At 50.4% G+C, this 16,227-nt stretch overlaps 1 protein-coding gene and 1 non-coding gene across 2 annotated transcripts; both read left to right on the top strand.

The window, feature by feature from the left end:
* The first annotated feature begins 7,615 nt into the window (after positions 1-7,615).
* On the top strand, positions 7,616-15,247 carry ODC1 (ornithine decarboxylase 1). Its single transcript, XM_021669039.2, has 12 exons — positions 7,616-7,834; positions 10,387-10,494; positions 10,600-10,718; positions 11,004-11,177; positions 11,388-11,560; positions 11,820-11,954; positions 12,085-12,166; positions 12,341-12,424; positions 13,440-13,602; positions 13,688-13,800; positions 13,887-14,101; positions 14,751-15,247. The coding sequence occupies exons 3-12, from the start codon at positions 10,617-10,619 to the stop codon at positions 14,893-14,895; spliced, it is 1,386 nt and encodes a 461-aa protein (XP_021524714.1). The 5' UTR covers positions 7,616-7,834; positions 10,387-10,494; positions 10,600-10,616; the 3' UTR covers positions 14,896-15,247.
* LOC135269820 (small nucleolar RNA SNORA42/SNORA80 family) lies at positions 9,086-9,221 on the top strand. Its single transcript, XR_010338071.1, has one exon. It is a non-coding gene; the product is annotated as a small nucleolar RNA SNORA42/SNORA80 family (small nucleolar RNA).
* Positions 15,248-16,227: the final 980 nt, after the last annotated feature.

Here is a 16,227-nt window from a genome sequence, read left to right as displayed (position 1 = left end):
TTTTTTGAGATGGAGTCTCACTCTGTCGCCCGGCTAGAGTGCAGTGGCTCAGTGGCTGCACCGAGCTTCTACAGTGAGCCCTGCACAAATCCATCTCCCTTCTTCAAAACAGCCTGGGAATGCTGGCGTGATCTCAGGTTCAGCCCGGAGGCAGGTATCCTCTGCTGTTCTCCTCTCCTTTCTTCTAGCTGTCCAGCCCTGCTTTTGTTCTGATAGCAGATCCATTCCCTAGGGCAGCTGTCACAAAGCACTACAAACTGGGGCTTAAACAACAGAAATCTATCATCTCACAGCTCCTGGGGCCAGAGGTCTGAGATCAAGGGGGCAGTGGGCTGGCTTCCCTCTGAGGGCAGCTAGCATCTTTGCTGTGCCTTCCCCAGCTCCTGGTGGCTTGCTGGCCGTCTTTGAAGTTCCTCTGTGTGTAGAGGCATCAGCCATATATCTGCTGCGTTCACAAGGTGTTTTCCCTGTGCGTCTCCGGGTCCAAATTCCGCTGTCCCCCACCTTTTCATGGCTCACTGCAGCCTCTAATTCCTGACTCAAGCGATCCTCCCACCTCAGCCTCCTGAGTTGCTGGGACTAGAGGCATGTACCACCACATTCAGCTAATTTTTTTGTTTTAAATTTTTTTTTTTTTTTATAAATACAGGGTCTCCCTATGTGACCCAGGATAATCTTGAATTCCTGCCCTCAAGCAATCCTCCTGTCTTGGCCTCCCAAAGCCCTGGAATTATAGGTGTGAGCCACCACACCCAGCCCCCAATTTTCCCTTTATATCAGGACACCAGCCCACCCTAATGCCCTCATTTAACTTGATGACCTCCATAAAGGCCCTTTCTCCTAATAAAGTCACATTCTGCAACACTGGGGTTAGGACTCAACATAAAGTCTTAGGCGCAGGGGACACAATGTAACCCATACAGAGGTCATCCTCATGCTCTTCCTGGGGGGCCTGAACCCATTTCCAGGCTAGGAAGTGGCTCCTACTCGGGTTTAGGCAACCATGGAGGGAGGGGGAAGGAGAAGGGAGCCGCGCATTCCTCCCGGAGAGCCGAGGGGAAGGATGCGGGTCGAAGTGGCTTCTTAGATAAAAAGAGACATCGAGGAAGAGATGCTTCTCCCTCTGTCCACAGGCCTTCCTGGGCAGCCTTCTTGGAAGCATGAGGAGAGCTGGGCCAATACCTGGGCACAGAACTGCAAAAACAGGAAAAGAATCCGGGTCTTCAACTTCGTTCCTGGGCTCGGAATACGTGAGTCTGGAGACTCCCTTCCCTGAGCCGCGTTGCCACATGAGATGACTGATTTTCCTCGTTGCCTAAGCCAATGTGAAATGTCACCAGTGCTTACCAGAAGTCTGGTTAGAAACCGTCCTGCAAGAAGGCAGAAGGAAGACTCTGACAGGTCTTCCAAAGGGCTGAGCCTGCCCTTACCCATCTGCTCTCAGATCCACTCCCTACACTCGCTGTGGCCCTGCTGTTTCTCCGGTGGAGTGGACAGCGCTGGCTTCAGTTACACGACCAGGATCTCTCAACAGGCTTCCAACTGGGAAGCCCTAGCGGGAGGCTGGAGGACGGGTGGAGGTGAAGCTGGCTTCTGTCCCTGCTCTCTCCCTCACCCTCTCTAGGCTTCGCAGCCTCCCCAGCACCAGCTGCGGGTTCCCCACGGTGGTTAGTGGGTCTCTCTGTGGTCCCAGTTCCACTGGCCAGCCCGCAGGTGGCTGCCATGCTGCTGAGGACCCTCGTCGCCTTTATCCTTTCCTCCGGGTGGTAGTGGATTCTGGTAGCCCTTAGATACGTCATCTCTGTAACTGGTTCCCACGCTAAATTCCCTCTGCTGAATGTTTGCCTGGGCCCTGGGCGATACAGGGCATGCAATGCCAGAGCCAAACGTTCTGTGCCACATAGGGAGGTCGACCTGCCTCTATGATCGTTGGGCCTGGCTGTCAACCAGGACTTGGATGGACTGATGGAGGCCAGAGCTGAACGAAGTAGCAGCCCCTGAGGGTGAGACGCTGCTCCCCAGAGTGACCCCTCCTCTGCTCTCCCCTTCACACCCTCAGTCCTCTCCCAGAGGAAAGCTGGGCATGTGGGCGGGAGCCTTCTCAGTGCCCACAGGGCTTCTTCTTGCCCTGGGTGCTGCAGGCCCCTCCCAACTCTCCCCAGCCCTGGACGAGCCTCGCCAAGCCCAGGCTCCTGCTCCCTGAGCTGTGTCCCTCTCCTCTGTGTGACCACTGCCCCAGGGACCAGAACCTGTAAAGCACAAGCCTAGGGCAGCCTCCGCTCTGGACCATGAGTTCCTGGAGCACAGGGACCTCCTTGGCCTCCCCTCCTTCTCCCTGGCACCTGGCAGGAGCACTGGCACAGAGCGTGCACTCACAGCTGTTGGAACAGAGACAGGGAGCACAGCCCTCAGGGCACCCCACCCCTTGGAGGGCCCGAAAGGCTTGGAGTAGCAGACCCCAGCCACAGGCCCTTTGAATGGGCCCGCCTCTGACTTGGCAGGGATAGGCGCTCACACCGCCCCTGGGCAGAGCACACGCCTTCCAGGAGACCCAGGTTGTGCAAGGCCCCTCCGCACGCTGCTCCCTGTCATGAGAGGAAAAAATCTTGCAGGCGCCGGGGCTTCCCAGAGGTGGGGCCCCACCAGGGTGAGGCTCTGGCAAAAATGGGGCAGTGGCACAGCCCGGCAGAGGTGCTGTGACTTGTTGGGTCAGAGGGAGTCACCAGGAGCTTAGGAGAAAATAAAACAGAACAGGCAGTTTCCCCAGGCGCTGGGTGAAGGCAAGGCTTCTTGTGGCTCATAAATTCCCTGCTGGTCCGCAGGAACCCGGCCCAGCGATTGAGGGTCCTCCCTTGTCCCACACTCCACCAGCACATGGGTGGCACTCAGCAGACACGTATGGAACGAATCAACAAATACATGAGCAAAGGAAGAACACCCAGGGTCTTCTGTTCCTCTGATTTTAGATCACAGGGGAGAAATTCTCCTGAGCTAATCACTCGCGCAGCAACCACAGAGGATGATTTTTCAGCACAGCCTCACTTTCTTTTGTCCCCAGCAGCCCACAGGTGCTACCAGTTTCATCTTGACAGTATTGAATGGCTTTGTGTGCCAGGAACTGGGCTAGAAACTGGACATGTGAAGAGAAGCAAATCATGGTCCTGACTTCAAAGGGCAAGTTTCGGGGAGAAGGCAGGATCGAGGTGGGAAAGAAAGGTGCCCACAACATGTGACTCACGTTATGACAGCAGCGGCAGGGGCTGCGGAACATCAGTGGTTCAGGGAGCTGGGGTGGCAGAAGAGGCAGGGTGCGGAGGGGTGGGCAGGGCCGGGTAGGCCTCAAGAGGGTCCTGGGTGGCAGGCTAAGGTGTTTAGACTTTACTCTGTGGACCAAGGGCCACCAGTAAAGGGCTTGAAACAGACAAGCTAAGTAGGCAGATGGCAAAGCTTCTGTCCACACCTCAGATGGTGGGTCTGAATACTGACTCTGTACAGGCTTAATGGGACTCTGACTTCTGCCCACTGAAAAAGACAAGGCTGTGGGAAGCAAAGTAATGATAAACATCACTTTCCCCGTCAAAATGAACTCTTCCAGGCTGGGTGCGGTGACTGGCAAGGTGGGGTCATGATATAACACTTTATAAAACAAAAAATCCCGGGACTTCCACTTAAACAGGAGCGTCCTCTGCTTCCAGCAGATCCTTTTGGAGGAGTGCCACTTCTCTGATGATGCCACTGTTGCTCAGAGGAAGGAGAGCCTCCCGGAAAGCTGCTTTCTATGCCTCAGGCACGCCGTTTGGATTATGAATAGAGATGGCACACTTTCCGCCTTGGAGGGTGGATTTGATTTTTCAGAAACACCTAAAACAATTCAAAGTTAGAGAACTGGTGAGTGAGTAAGCTAAGGAAAACTATTTTTGGTCAAACATCCAGATTGGACTAGAGCATCCAGCGACTAGTCCCCATTGCTCAGGTGTCCTGAGTTACGGTACCCTTGCCAGGGCACGTGCTAACCTTCGAAAGTCCTCCTGGGGCTGAAGGTCATAAACCTCCTCCATAGTCCACTCTTCTATGCTTCTGGAAGGAGTTGGGTGAAGTAGAATACGACCATGGACACATAAGCAGAGCCCAAACCCATTTTCCAGAAAGCTCTCAACGTCACAAACATTACAATATTGAGCAATGGATACACAAATCCTTGTGGTTATTGTCTGCTAATTATTTTCACTAAGGGTGATGCCGGGCACAGTGACTCACACCTATAATCTCAGCACTTTGGGAGGCCGAGGTGGGCAGATCACTTGAGGTCAGGAGTTCAAGACCAGCCTGGCCAACATGGTTAAATCCCATCTCTACTAAAAATACTAAAATCAGCTGGATGTGGTGGTGAGCACCTGGATTCCCAGCTACTTGGGAGGCTGAGGCAGGAGAATTGCTTGAACCTGGGAGGCGGAGGTTGCAGTGAGCCAAGCTTGTGCCACTGTACTCCAGCCTGGGCAACAGAGCAAGATTCCATATCAAAAAATAATAATAAGGGTGACTGCTTAAGTCTGTGATCACTTATATACCTTTATAAGCCTTTTCATGTAAGTTAGCAAAGAAGAAAAAAGATACCTCCTTCAGCAGACATGTTTTTGTTTTCTGAATCAAACATCAGAAGGCAAGAAGAAACTGAGCTTTCATCTAGTCCAAACACCCCCATTTACAGATAGGTAGCCTGGACCCAGAGAGGCGGAGTGATGTCCAAGCTTTCATAAGAGTGGGGCAGGGTGAGGGTGGGAGGCCAAGCACACCTAAGAACATGGGAGTTGGCCCCAGAACTCAGGTGGGATGACTAAGCTCTTAGTAGCATGTCCAGTGTAGTATCTGATGTTTTCATTCACTCTTTAAGCACCACACACAGAAATCTCATCTCCAGACAGGTGTGGTGGCTCATGCGTGTCATCCCAGCACTTTGGGAGGCCGAGGTGGGCGATTCACTTGAGGTCAGGAGTTTGAGATCAACCTAGCCAAAATGGCGAAACCCCATCTCTGCTAAAAATACAAAAATTAGCCGGGTGTGGTGGCACACACCTGTAATCCCAGCAACTCAGGAGGCTGAGGCAAGAGAATCACTTGAGCCCAGGAGGCAGAGGTTGCAGTGAGCCGAGATCATGCCACTGCACTCTAGCCTGGACAATAGAGTGAGACTCCGTCTCAGAAAAAAAAAATCTCATCTCCACGTGATTCGCATCATGTATTTTTCACAAGGATCTGTTGCTTTTCTCCTAAGAAAAATAATAGTAAGGGAGAGGATGAAGTTTACTGAAAATACATTGAAAGACAATAAAGTCATGCATCTTGAGTAAGGCCAGGTTTAGTCACCACCATCTGAGCTTCCGGAATCCAGGTGAGTGGCTGGGTTTCATGACTCAGGCCTTGTCCACAGTCCTGCTGCCAAGGCCGTCTCAGGGTCTTCCTGCAGCCGTAGAGCAGAGCTCCGGGGAAACAGCTGGGCTCCTTCCCTCCTGTTTCCCCTGCTAAGCTATCCCCGCAAGTCCTCACCGTCCCAGAGGACAGTGCAGCATGTGGGCAGGAGTTTGGGCTTTGAGGTGGGTTGGTGGGAGAGGAAGGTATGTGGGCGACACCAGTGTGAGTGGCTTGTGTGTGCAACTTGGAGTCCTCCCAGCTCCCTGAGGCCTCTACCTTCCAGTTAAATGTTTCTATCTGGCCACCCCAGGCCGCTATGGGGGATACCACCTGCCAAGATATCCAGGCCCTCTGCTGGGAGGCTGTGTACTGGGCACCGTTGGGAATGACTGGCTGGTAGGTGTGCCAGGAAGCTGGGCATTTCTGGCAGGGCAGGAGACTTCCGGAGTGTGAGGAAAATTGCGTCATTGGAACAAAGTGTTTCCTTCCAGAGAGGCACAAAGTCCGCATCACCACAGAATCAAAGATGTCCCATTGAGCGCTGTAGGCTAAAACGTCCTCTGATGGGTTCTGATGGTTAATCTCATCAAGAATTAAGCTTGTTCAGGGTGAGGCTAACTCCCCTCTCCTTCCCTGTAGCCCGGGCACGTGGCGCTGGGTGGGTGCTCAAGGACTATGTAATAAAGTTGATAGAGGCATTCCACCCCGACATCGCTTCACCTAGGAAGAACACTCACTTCTGCTTAGGGCTCGCCTTTGCCCCGTTTTTGTTTCTCTGGAAGTCGCGCCTGCTCCAGGAAGAGGTGGATCATCCATTCATTCATTTATGCATGCATTCATTGTCGCTGACTGTGCCTCAGACCTGGCCTTGGGTACCAAGGAAGATTTTCAAAACCTCACAGGGCTTTGTAGCTATACAGATATGTAAGGATCCTTGGGTCATCTGAGGCCCAGAGAAGAGAAGTAACTTGCCCAACAGCACACAGCAAGTGGACAGCTGGCTCCTCCAACCCCGCCGCACCCACCCAGGGCCAGATCTAGATCGCCCCTCTCTTTAACTCTTCACGGGCCGCACTCCGGTCTGTCGAAGTCCCCACCCTAAGGAGGAACATATCCTGTCTGGATTGTCTAAAAGGGAATGAATGGTAAAAATGAAAAAAAAAAAAGGGTTCCCAGTTCAAGTCCAGAGCCTGCAAGGTGCCGGCATTCCAGCATGGCCTGGGGCGAGTGGCAGTCCACCTCCAAAGGCGTCCCCTGGAGCTCCTAGGGACTCGAAGTTCCCACGTGGCTTTTTCCCTTATGTATTCACTGTTTAGACGTTTTTGGTCCAGGCATTTTGGGACTTCTGTAACTCAGAGCGCGCCAGTGAGCCGCCCTTAAAGACGCTTCGTTACTAAAGAGCTCTATCCAGTAGAGCGGAGGGTACAGTGGGCGACTTGGGGGCTCAGGACCTGGCTCTTCTCACGCCCCGGGTGGGTCCCAGCTTCACTGGAGAAACTACCTCCGTAGGCCGGGCCACATCTAGTTACAGGACACCTTGATGTTACAAAGACGAGACTTCCGGCGCGGGGGCGTGAAGGCGACTACCAGCCTTGCCCTCGCCGAGCTGGCGACCCCCGGACGCCCCTTCCCTCCCACGCCTCTGCTCCCTCGCTGGTGGGAGCGGAGCGGCGCGGCAGCGGGATCACTTCCAGGTCTCTCGCACCGGAGCGGTGGGCGGCAGGGTCCAGAGTCCGCCCGGCGGGGCCCACGTGGCCAGCACACTCGTCCACGGCTCCAGATTTCCCTTTTCCGCCCTCGGGCACAAGGTACTGAAGGCCAGGTGGAAGCACAACTCTGGAGCGGTAGGCTCCGCGATTCAGCTGCCGCGGCACCAGGGCCTGAGGCGTCGTGCGCGTGCGCGGACCAGCTCCTAGCGGGCGCGGCCGCCGCAGGGCGGGGAGGGGCGGTGTCGCCGCAGGGTGGGGAGGGCGGGGCGCGAGGCCGGGGGCGGAGGGCACGCGTGCGGCGGGCGGTGCTCGGAGGCGCTGACGTCGGCCCGCTCGGGCCCCCCCAGCTCCACGCGGGCCCGGGTTGGCCGCCGCCGAGCCCCCGCCTCTCCCCCTGCGGCGTCCCGGCCGGAACCGATCGCGGCTGGTTTGAGCTGGTGAGTCTCCATGGCGACCCGCCGGCGCTATAAGTAGGGAGCGGCGCGCTGTGGGGCTTTGTCAGTCCCTCCCGTAGCCGCTGCCGCCACCGCCGGCCGCCCCTCTGCCTGCAGCTCCGGCGCCACTTTGGGCCGGCGTCTCCGGCGGGCGGGAGCCAGGCGCTGACGGGCGCGGCGGGGGCGGCCGAGCGCTCCTGCTCCTGCGGCTGCGGTTTCTGCTTCTGCTCCGGCGACTGCGCTTCCCCATGGGGCTGGCCCGCGGCGCCCGGGCGCTCTGAGGTGAGGGCCGGCCGGGTCGCGGAGGCAGGGAGGTTGCGAGGGCGGGAGCCGGGGCGGGCGGCGGGCCCCGGGCACGTGTGCGGCGCGCCTCGCCGGCGTGCGGAGACACGTGGTCGGCGAGCGGGCCGCTACCTTTGGGCGCCGCTTCCTTTGGACCCGGGGGTTTCCCGCGGCGGGATGGGGGTACTCCCGGCGCTGCGTCCTGCCCGCGTTTTCCCAGCCCGGGGCTGGAGAGGCTTGGCGGAGACCCTTCCGGAGACCTCAGTCCCGGCTCCGGCCTCTTCCCCAACCCGTCGGCAGCTGCGCGCGGGCCCGAGAGCCGTTGGGGAGGCCCTGGCGGGCGCGCGGCAAATACAGGGGCGCAGGGCCCAGGTTCGCCTTCGCGCAGATGAGCCGGGCCCCGGCCTTGGCACCTTCAGTTTCCGTCTGGGTTGTCGCTGTGTGTACAGAGCAGATGACACCAATTTGGAAACCCGCGGGAGTGGGTAGAGCTAAGACAGCCTTGTTGTGGCTGTGATATTAGATGCTCAGCCAGCCATGACTTAGAGGTATTTATTTAAGGACTCTGAATGACTCGGTAATTGCGGAAAAGCTTGGCGCGTGTGAACGGATGGTGCACCGGGGTGCCAGCCCTCAGGTTTTCGGAAAAGGCTGATTGTGCTGTTTGCGAAGCCGAAAATAATTGGTCAAAGTGTAGAAGGCAGAACGTCTCAGGAATAGGTCTGGAGAGGACAAAGAATGTGTTGGCTGACTTTGTTTAAACACAAAATCGGGCCGGCTTTAATGACCTGTGAAATGTTTTCAGAATTTGTTTGAATGAGCCCATTACCCTCTTGTGCTAATTGAGTCACCATTTTAAATAACTTAGCTGTTACGTAAAGACCAAAAGGTGTTCTCAGTAAGATATATTCTAAGTTACTTAAGTAAGGCTTTAAAAGACACAGAAAAGCAAAAAAAAAAAAAAAAAAAAAAGTGTTGCATATTAAGAAGAAATGAAAACTTTTCAAGTTGAGGCCTGAACATTGCCTTAAAAATATTTAACAAGGCCTTAACTGGTCCACTCTCTAACTGTGTGAGCCTATTAAATTGTAAATATTCTTTATATAAACAAAAATAATAACCATCTCTATAACAAAAATGATTTTGCTAGTGTTACTCTCTTGTCTTCTCCGAGAGGTGATTTAGGCAACTTACGAGGTTGACAATGCCAAAAAGTCGCATTAGATAGAGCTTTAAAGCAACTTCTGCGACGCGTGGGTTTGGATTTATGACAGGCCCGTCCCCCTGGGCCTGTCATAGTAACCCATGCCAGAGCAAACTGTGTCCCCAAACCATTGCCTGGCCTCTGTGCCCGTAGGCTGCTGGCACTGAAGTGGCTTGCACAGTGGAAAAGAAGAAAGCTCTACTGTACCTGGCAGAAATTTTTAAAGGTTAACATAAATAATTTTAAGAAAATGGGTTCACAGGTGTCACATTTCATGAAAGCCAAAGACAGAGGCTTTTATTGTTACCAGCGTGATGTTCTTGCTCATTTTTCTTATTGGTGCAGTTAGCCCAAATTATTCTCATGGGATTATCTCATAGCTAAGCAAATATGAGAGTGCCTGCAAGGACAGTCGGCATTCCTGGAACTGCTAAACTTGGTAGGCAACACTGGTTTAAGGATACTGAGTTCTGATCGGGTAACAGCAACTGCAATACAATGTGATCAGTTGACTTGAAGATTACAGTTTTGTAGAAGTATATACCCAGTTAATACATCAGAATTAGCTCGTAAAATCTCAAATGCTCCAGACATTTCCATGATGCCTGTTGATCAGTAAAAGTCATTCTAAGACTTAGTGGAAGTAGGAAATAGCAAGATGTTTGTATGACTGTATATAAAGGCTATGGTGTAATCCCAGCACTGGAGTCCCAGGTGGGTGGATCACCTGAGGTCAGGAGTTGGAGACCAGCTGGACAATATGGCGAAACCCCTGTCTCTACTAAAAACACAAAAATTAGCCGGGCATGGTGGCAGGCACCTGTAATCCCGGCTACCTGGGAGGGTGAGGCAGGAGAATCGCTTGAACCTGGGAGCCAGAGGTTGCCGTGAGCCGAGATCACGCCACTGCACTCTAGCCCGGGTCACAGGGTGAGACTCCTTCTCCAAAAATAAAATTAAAAAGTAATAAAAAAAGGCTATAGTGCTATTGTAAGTTGCTAAAGAACTGAAACCTCTGAAATAAAGCAGACCATTATAAAACTTTTTTCCGTATCAGCGAGCTAAGTGCAGATAAGCTTCTGAAACTTGCATTCGACATTTTTTTGGTACAAATAGTTGAAATGCTTAGTGTGCTGCCTTGCAAAAACCTGGTATTGAATTTGTGGTGTCTTCACACTGCCAAGGTTTATGGAATCACGTGCCTTATACATAGTAATAATTGGGATGACCAGGCCAGTGAGTGACTGGTTCATATCTGGAGCATGATTAGCGCTGCGTGTGCTCGGCGGGTTCTGCATCTTCAACTTGATATGTTCCTGAGGTAGCAAATTCTGTTTTTATGTCTCAGATTGTCACTGCTGCTCGAAGGGCACGCGCAGAGGGATTTGGAGTTCCTAGAGTTGCCTTTGTGAGAAGCTGGAAATACTTCTTTCAAATCCATCTCTTAGTTTTCCATGTAAGTATTCAGTTTACATTTGTGTTGCAGGCTAATCTTAAGGATTGTATTGCTAAGGCTTCTGAGTGAATTTCTCCCCTCTATTTGCATTTTGTTGCATTTCAGAGGAACATCAAGAAATCATGAACAACTTTGGTAATGAAGAGTTTGACTGCCACTTCCTTGATGAAGGTTTTACTGCCAAGGACATTCTGGACCAAAAAATTAATGAAGTTTCTTCTTCTGTAAGTATATGAGGCCCATGCTGGCAGTGCAGCTGAGAGTGCCAGGCAAGTGGAAAGCTTTGGCAAGGTCTAAGGAAGAGCAGTGAGGCTTACATGTCTTGTTAGGGAATGTAGAAATTAATTCACTGGTGGTGAAATAATAATGACAACGGCAGTACTCATATCAGTGGCTAGATTCAAAAGAGCAGGATTCATTGTGACTGATGGGACAGAGAAGGTCGCTGGCTGTCGGTGTGGTATGTGGTGAGGCTGCTAGTGAGTCACCTGTGGCCACTCTTGTTTCAGGATGATAAGGATGCCTTCTATGTCGCAGACCTGGGAGACATTCTAAAGAAACATCTAAGGTGGTTAAAAGCCCTCCCTCGTGTGACTCCCTTTTATGCAGTCAAATGTAATGATAGCAGAGCCATCGTGAATACCCTTGCTGCTATTGGGACAGGGTTTGACTGTGCTAGCAAGGTAAGAAAAAGCAGCAGCTCTCAAAAGCAGTTGTATAAAATGGTCCTTGTATTCCCCACAGGGCAGATACAAGTTGTGTTTTTTGGGCAATAAATGCTCCCTGAAGGGAGGTGGCGGTGGGCCGGGGGCATGTGACAACTTCCCATGCTTTTCTGTTTAGTCCACCTGTTAGCCGCATATGGATAGCATGACGCCATTCTTCTTTTTCAGACTGAAATACAGTTGGTGCAGAGTCTGGGGGTGCCTCCGGAGAGGATTATCTATGCAAACCCTTGTAAACAAGTATCTCAAATTAAGTACGCTGCTAATAATGGAGTCCAGATGATGACTTTTGATAGTGAAGTTGAGTTGATGAAAGTTGCCAGGGCACATCCAAAAGCGAAGTGAGTTTTTCCCGTATCCGAGGGCAAAGTCGGGGGCGTAAGATACGGAGATTCTTATCAAACATTTAAATTTCTGATTATTACATTTCTATACTTTAGTAGAAAGTAGTTGAAACCCTCTATTGAGTCACGAAGCCTGATTATTAGACTCAAACTACAGAATATATCAGCGACAGTATTTAGAACAAGATTGTATTTTCATCGCGGCTGTCAGTGAACGTCTATCATGAGACATTTGCTACACTTTGCTTGCTTGTAGGTTGGTTTTGCGGATTGCCACTGATGATTCCAAAGCAATCTGTCGTCTCAGCGTTAAATTCGGTGCCACACTCAAAACCAGCAGGCTCCTTTTGGAACGGGCGAAAGAGCTAAATATCGATGTCATTGGTGTCAGGTGAGATCTTGGTGGCATAGCTAGAGGCCAAGACAGTAAACAGCCCAAGTTTTACAGGCTTTCTCCCAGTGTTTGTTATTATTTTAAGAAATTCTAAGCCACAGTGTTTTCGTCTCTTTATTTACCCCAGCTTCCACGTAGGAAGCGGCTGTACCGATCCCGAGACCTTTGTGCAGGCAATCACTGATGCCCGCTGTGTTTTTGACATGGGGGTGAGTATATGTGACCCTGTTAGGGAAGGGCGGGGCACAACTGACAATAACTAGTCTTAATTCTGGAGTTAACTTTGTGGCAGTCGGTCGTGTATTACGTGGGTTTAAGCCTGTCTGCGGCATACGTTTCTGTTCCCAGCTGTGGATGTGGCTGACTTATTTTCTTGATTCTAGGCTGAGGTTGGTTTCAGCATGTATCTGCTTGATATTGGCGGTGGCTTTCCTGGATCTGAGGATGTGAAGCTTAAATTCGAAGAGGTAATTTAGAACAAAACTGTAATACACAGTAGCTGTTTTAGCAAATTCCTTTTTGGAGTATTTCAAAATTTAAGTGTCTTAACAAATATCAAAATGGGCTGAAGTGTCTTGGTGTGATATTTTGAGTGATTTCTCTGTGCTATCTAACATTGCACTTAATACCATTTGGTTTTCTAAAGACTGAATCAGCTTTCCCAGAAGTCTTGGATAATTGGTTACGTTGGAAATCGTGGCTCACACCTGTAATCCAGCACTTTGGGAGGCTGAGGTGGTAGGATCACTTGAACCCAGGAGTTTGAGACCAGTCTGGGCAACACAGGGAGACACCTCGTCTCTACAAAAAATTTAAACATTAGCTGGGTGTAGTGGCAGCGGGCTCCTGTAATCCCAGCTACTTAGGAGGCTGAGGTGGGAGGATCACTTCAGCCCAGGAGGTTGAGGCTACAGTGAGGCGTGATCATGCCACTGCACTCAGCCTGGGTGACAGAGTAAGACCCTGTCTCCAAAAAAAGATTAAAAATGTTGCTGTGGTCTTCCTAGAGAGTATGCTGACTGCAGCACATCATTACCCCAAATATGCTTTGCTAGACCTGTGCTTCCCCTCCTTAAAATATTTGAAATGTTGAGTCACTTACGAAGTTAAGCCATTATATTGGTGCTTGAATTTATAAAATACATCCATATGGTTTGTTAAAATCATGATGTAGGCAGAATAGGATTTTTATCCTGTTGGCATATATTTGTTAAATAAAAATGTTTTGACATCTTGACACCTTCCTAGGTAGTAATTTGTTGTGTACTATTCTTTGATGAAATCATACCCATAACATCTTAAAAGAGATAGAGAGGGTGCCTGGGGCCTGGTTTTCAGGGAGGTGTTTTTCTGCTTTTGTTACTTAGTGATAAACCTGCCTGCTGATGCCTGGTCTCATGTCATTCCACAAGGTCCTGTGATGTTACTTCTCCATATGAATTCCCCACCATGAAATACCGCTCTTTTCTGTTTCACTCTCAGATCACCAGCGTAATCAACCCAGCGTTGGACAAATACTTTCCGTCAGACTCTGAAGTGAGAATCATAGCTGAGCCCGGCAGATATTATGTTGCATCAGCTTTCACACTTGCAGTTAATATCATTGCCAAGAAAATTGTATTAAAGGAACAGACTGGCTCTGATGGTGTGTATAAAGGACGAATCATTGCCTGTATAACTGAAAGCTAATGCAAAAAGCAGTCATTAAGATTGTTGATCTGCCTTTCTAGATGAAGATGAGTCGAGTGAACAGACATTTATGTATTACGTGAATGATGGCGTCTATGGATCATTTAATTGCATACTGTACGATCATGCACATGTAAAACCCCTTCTGCAAAAGGTAACTTCTGAGCGTACTGTATAAAACAATTAAGATAACTGGTCACAAGTATAATTAAGTAGTACTTTCTGTCTCTCTTTGTATAGAGACCTAAACCAGATGAGAAGTATTATTCATCCAGCATATGGGGACCAACATGTGATGGCCTTGATCGGATTGTTGAGCGCTGTGACCTGCCTGAAATGCATGTGGGTGACTGGATGCTCTTTGAAAACATGGGCGCTTACACTGTTGCTGCTGCGTCTACTTTCAATGGCTTCCAGAGGCCGACCATCTACTATGTGATGTCAGGGCCTGCATGGTAAGTAAGCCTGGCGTGGTGATGGGACTGCCGAGAATAGGTACCTTTCTGGATGTGTGCTGCTTGTCTAGATGAATAAGAAATTGCCTTGCCTAAGATTAAATACAAATGGATATTTTTCCAAGAGAAGTTTTAGAGAAGACTGATGAGGATATTTCTATATATAACTGGAATATATTTAAGTTAACGCCACGTGTCTTGTGGTTTCCTTATTACCAAAATGGTAATTCTGAAGAAACGCTTACTTGAGAAATACGTTGAATTGGCCAGGTATGGCTCACACCTGAAATCACAACACTTTTGGAGATCAAGGCAGGAGGATCACTTGAGCCCAGGAGTTCAAGATCAGCCTGGGCAACATAGTGAGACTCTGTCTCTACAAAAAATTAAATTAGTCAGGCATGGTAGTGGGCACCTGTAGTCTCAGCTATTTGGGAGGCTGAGGTGGGAGGATTGCTTGAGGCTGGGAGGTTGAGGCTGCAGCGAGCTATGATAGCACCATTATATTCATTCCAGCCTGGGTAACAGAGAGAAACCCTATCTCAAAAAAAAAAAAATACACTGAATTGTTTCCTGATGGGAAGTCAATACTCTCAGGCCCCGTTAGGAGTGAGTCAGGGTTTTTAATATGCTACTTTTTCTCTCTCAGGCAACTCATGCAGCAAATCCAGAACCCCGACTTCCCACCCGAAGTAGAGGAACAGGACGTCAGCACCCTGCCTGTTTCTTGTGCTTGGGAGAGTGGGATGGAACGCCACCCAGCAGCTTGTGCTTCAGCTAGTATTAATGTGTAGATATCACTCTTGTAGCTGTTAACTGCAAGTTTAGCTTGAAATAAAGGATTTGGGAGGATCATTTAACTTAATTACTGCTAGTTTTGAAATGTCTTTGTAAGGGTAGGGTCTGCACGATGCGGCCACACAGAAGACTAGGTATGGGTCACACTTATCTGTGTTCCTATGGAAACTATTTGAATATTTGTTTTATATGGATTTTTATTCACTCTTCAGACACGCTATTTTAGAGTGCTCCTCAGCTGCTGAACAAGCGTTTGTAGCTTGTACAGTGGCAGAATGGGCCAAAAGCTTAGGGTTGTGACCTGTTTTTAAAATAAAGCATCTTGAAATAAATAGGCATTGGGACGTTTTTACGGTGTGTTCATTCCAGATGGTTCACAAGTTCCGTATAGCTCGCTCTGGATTCTCGGAGAACAGTGCGTGGGTCCGCCTACACACAGGTAGAAGCAGGACAGGTGAGACGGAAGCCCCATCCTCCCGTGTGCACGGTGCACATCTGCTCAGCCCAGCCAAAGTCTCCGGAGTTGGCTGTGAACCTGGTGTGCAGAGCCCCTGGTGGTGGGACCTACGTAGGTGGGCCTCTCCTGTCCAGGCCAGTGCCCAGGGAGGTCTGGGAGGCCCTTTGAGCCTGGCCTGCAGAGACTGTCCCCTTCCACCTTCACACCCGTGAGAAGTTAGGAATGTATATAATCAAAGCTGAAGAGAAGGACTCCTGCCTTTCTCCGAAGCACCACCTTCCCCTGAGCCCTGAGTTCCAGAGTAGACAGGAGCCCTCCTGTCACTGCTAGTTTACGTCATGTGGCTGCCGAGTTAGCCCAGGGCTTGGCTCATCACCAACTCTGGTCTCCTAGGTCAGAGTTGCCAAAACAGATTTTTCACGAGCCAGAGGTTGGTTCCGACAAGCTTTAAAGAGTGCTGTAGTCCACAGCCCTGTCTTCCGGGAGTCTGAGAAGTCGGATGCCAGTGTGTTCGGGTAACTCTGAGCTCGCCAACGAGGGCAGTTCCCCAGGATTGAACCCATTATGTTAAAAATAGAGAGTTGGCATTATGTACTGTGTGCCAAGAAATTTGAGCTAGACACCAAGGTAAATTAGGTCTTCCATCTTAAAAGGGAAGAAATTCCCAAGATGCACCCTCTTGTGGATGGGGCCTGCCCCTTCCCAGGCCTCGCTCAGCTTGTCTTTTTTTTTCTCCCCCCCACACACATCAATGGAAGATTCCTTGTGAATCGGCTTGAAGTCACATCCCCAACAGTGACCTCTTCAGCTGGGACCACACATGCAGGTTCCCTCCTTGCTAGGCTTTCCTAAGTAATTTGAAGTGTTTGGC

The sequence above is a fragment of the Aotus nancymaae genome, unplaced genomic scaffold, assembly GCF_030222135.1.
Source record: "Aotus nancymaae isolate 86718 unplaced genomic scaffold, 86718_ANA_hifiasm-v0.15.2.pri h1tg000057l, whole genome shotgun sequence".
Classification (NCBI taxonomy): domain Eukaryota; kingdom Metazoa; phylum Chordata; class Mammalia; order Primates; family Aotidae; genus Aotus; species Aotus nancymaae.
The sequence above is the reverse complement of the archived record's forward strand: the minus strand, read 5'-3'. Positions and strand labels throughout refer to the sequence as shown.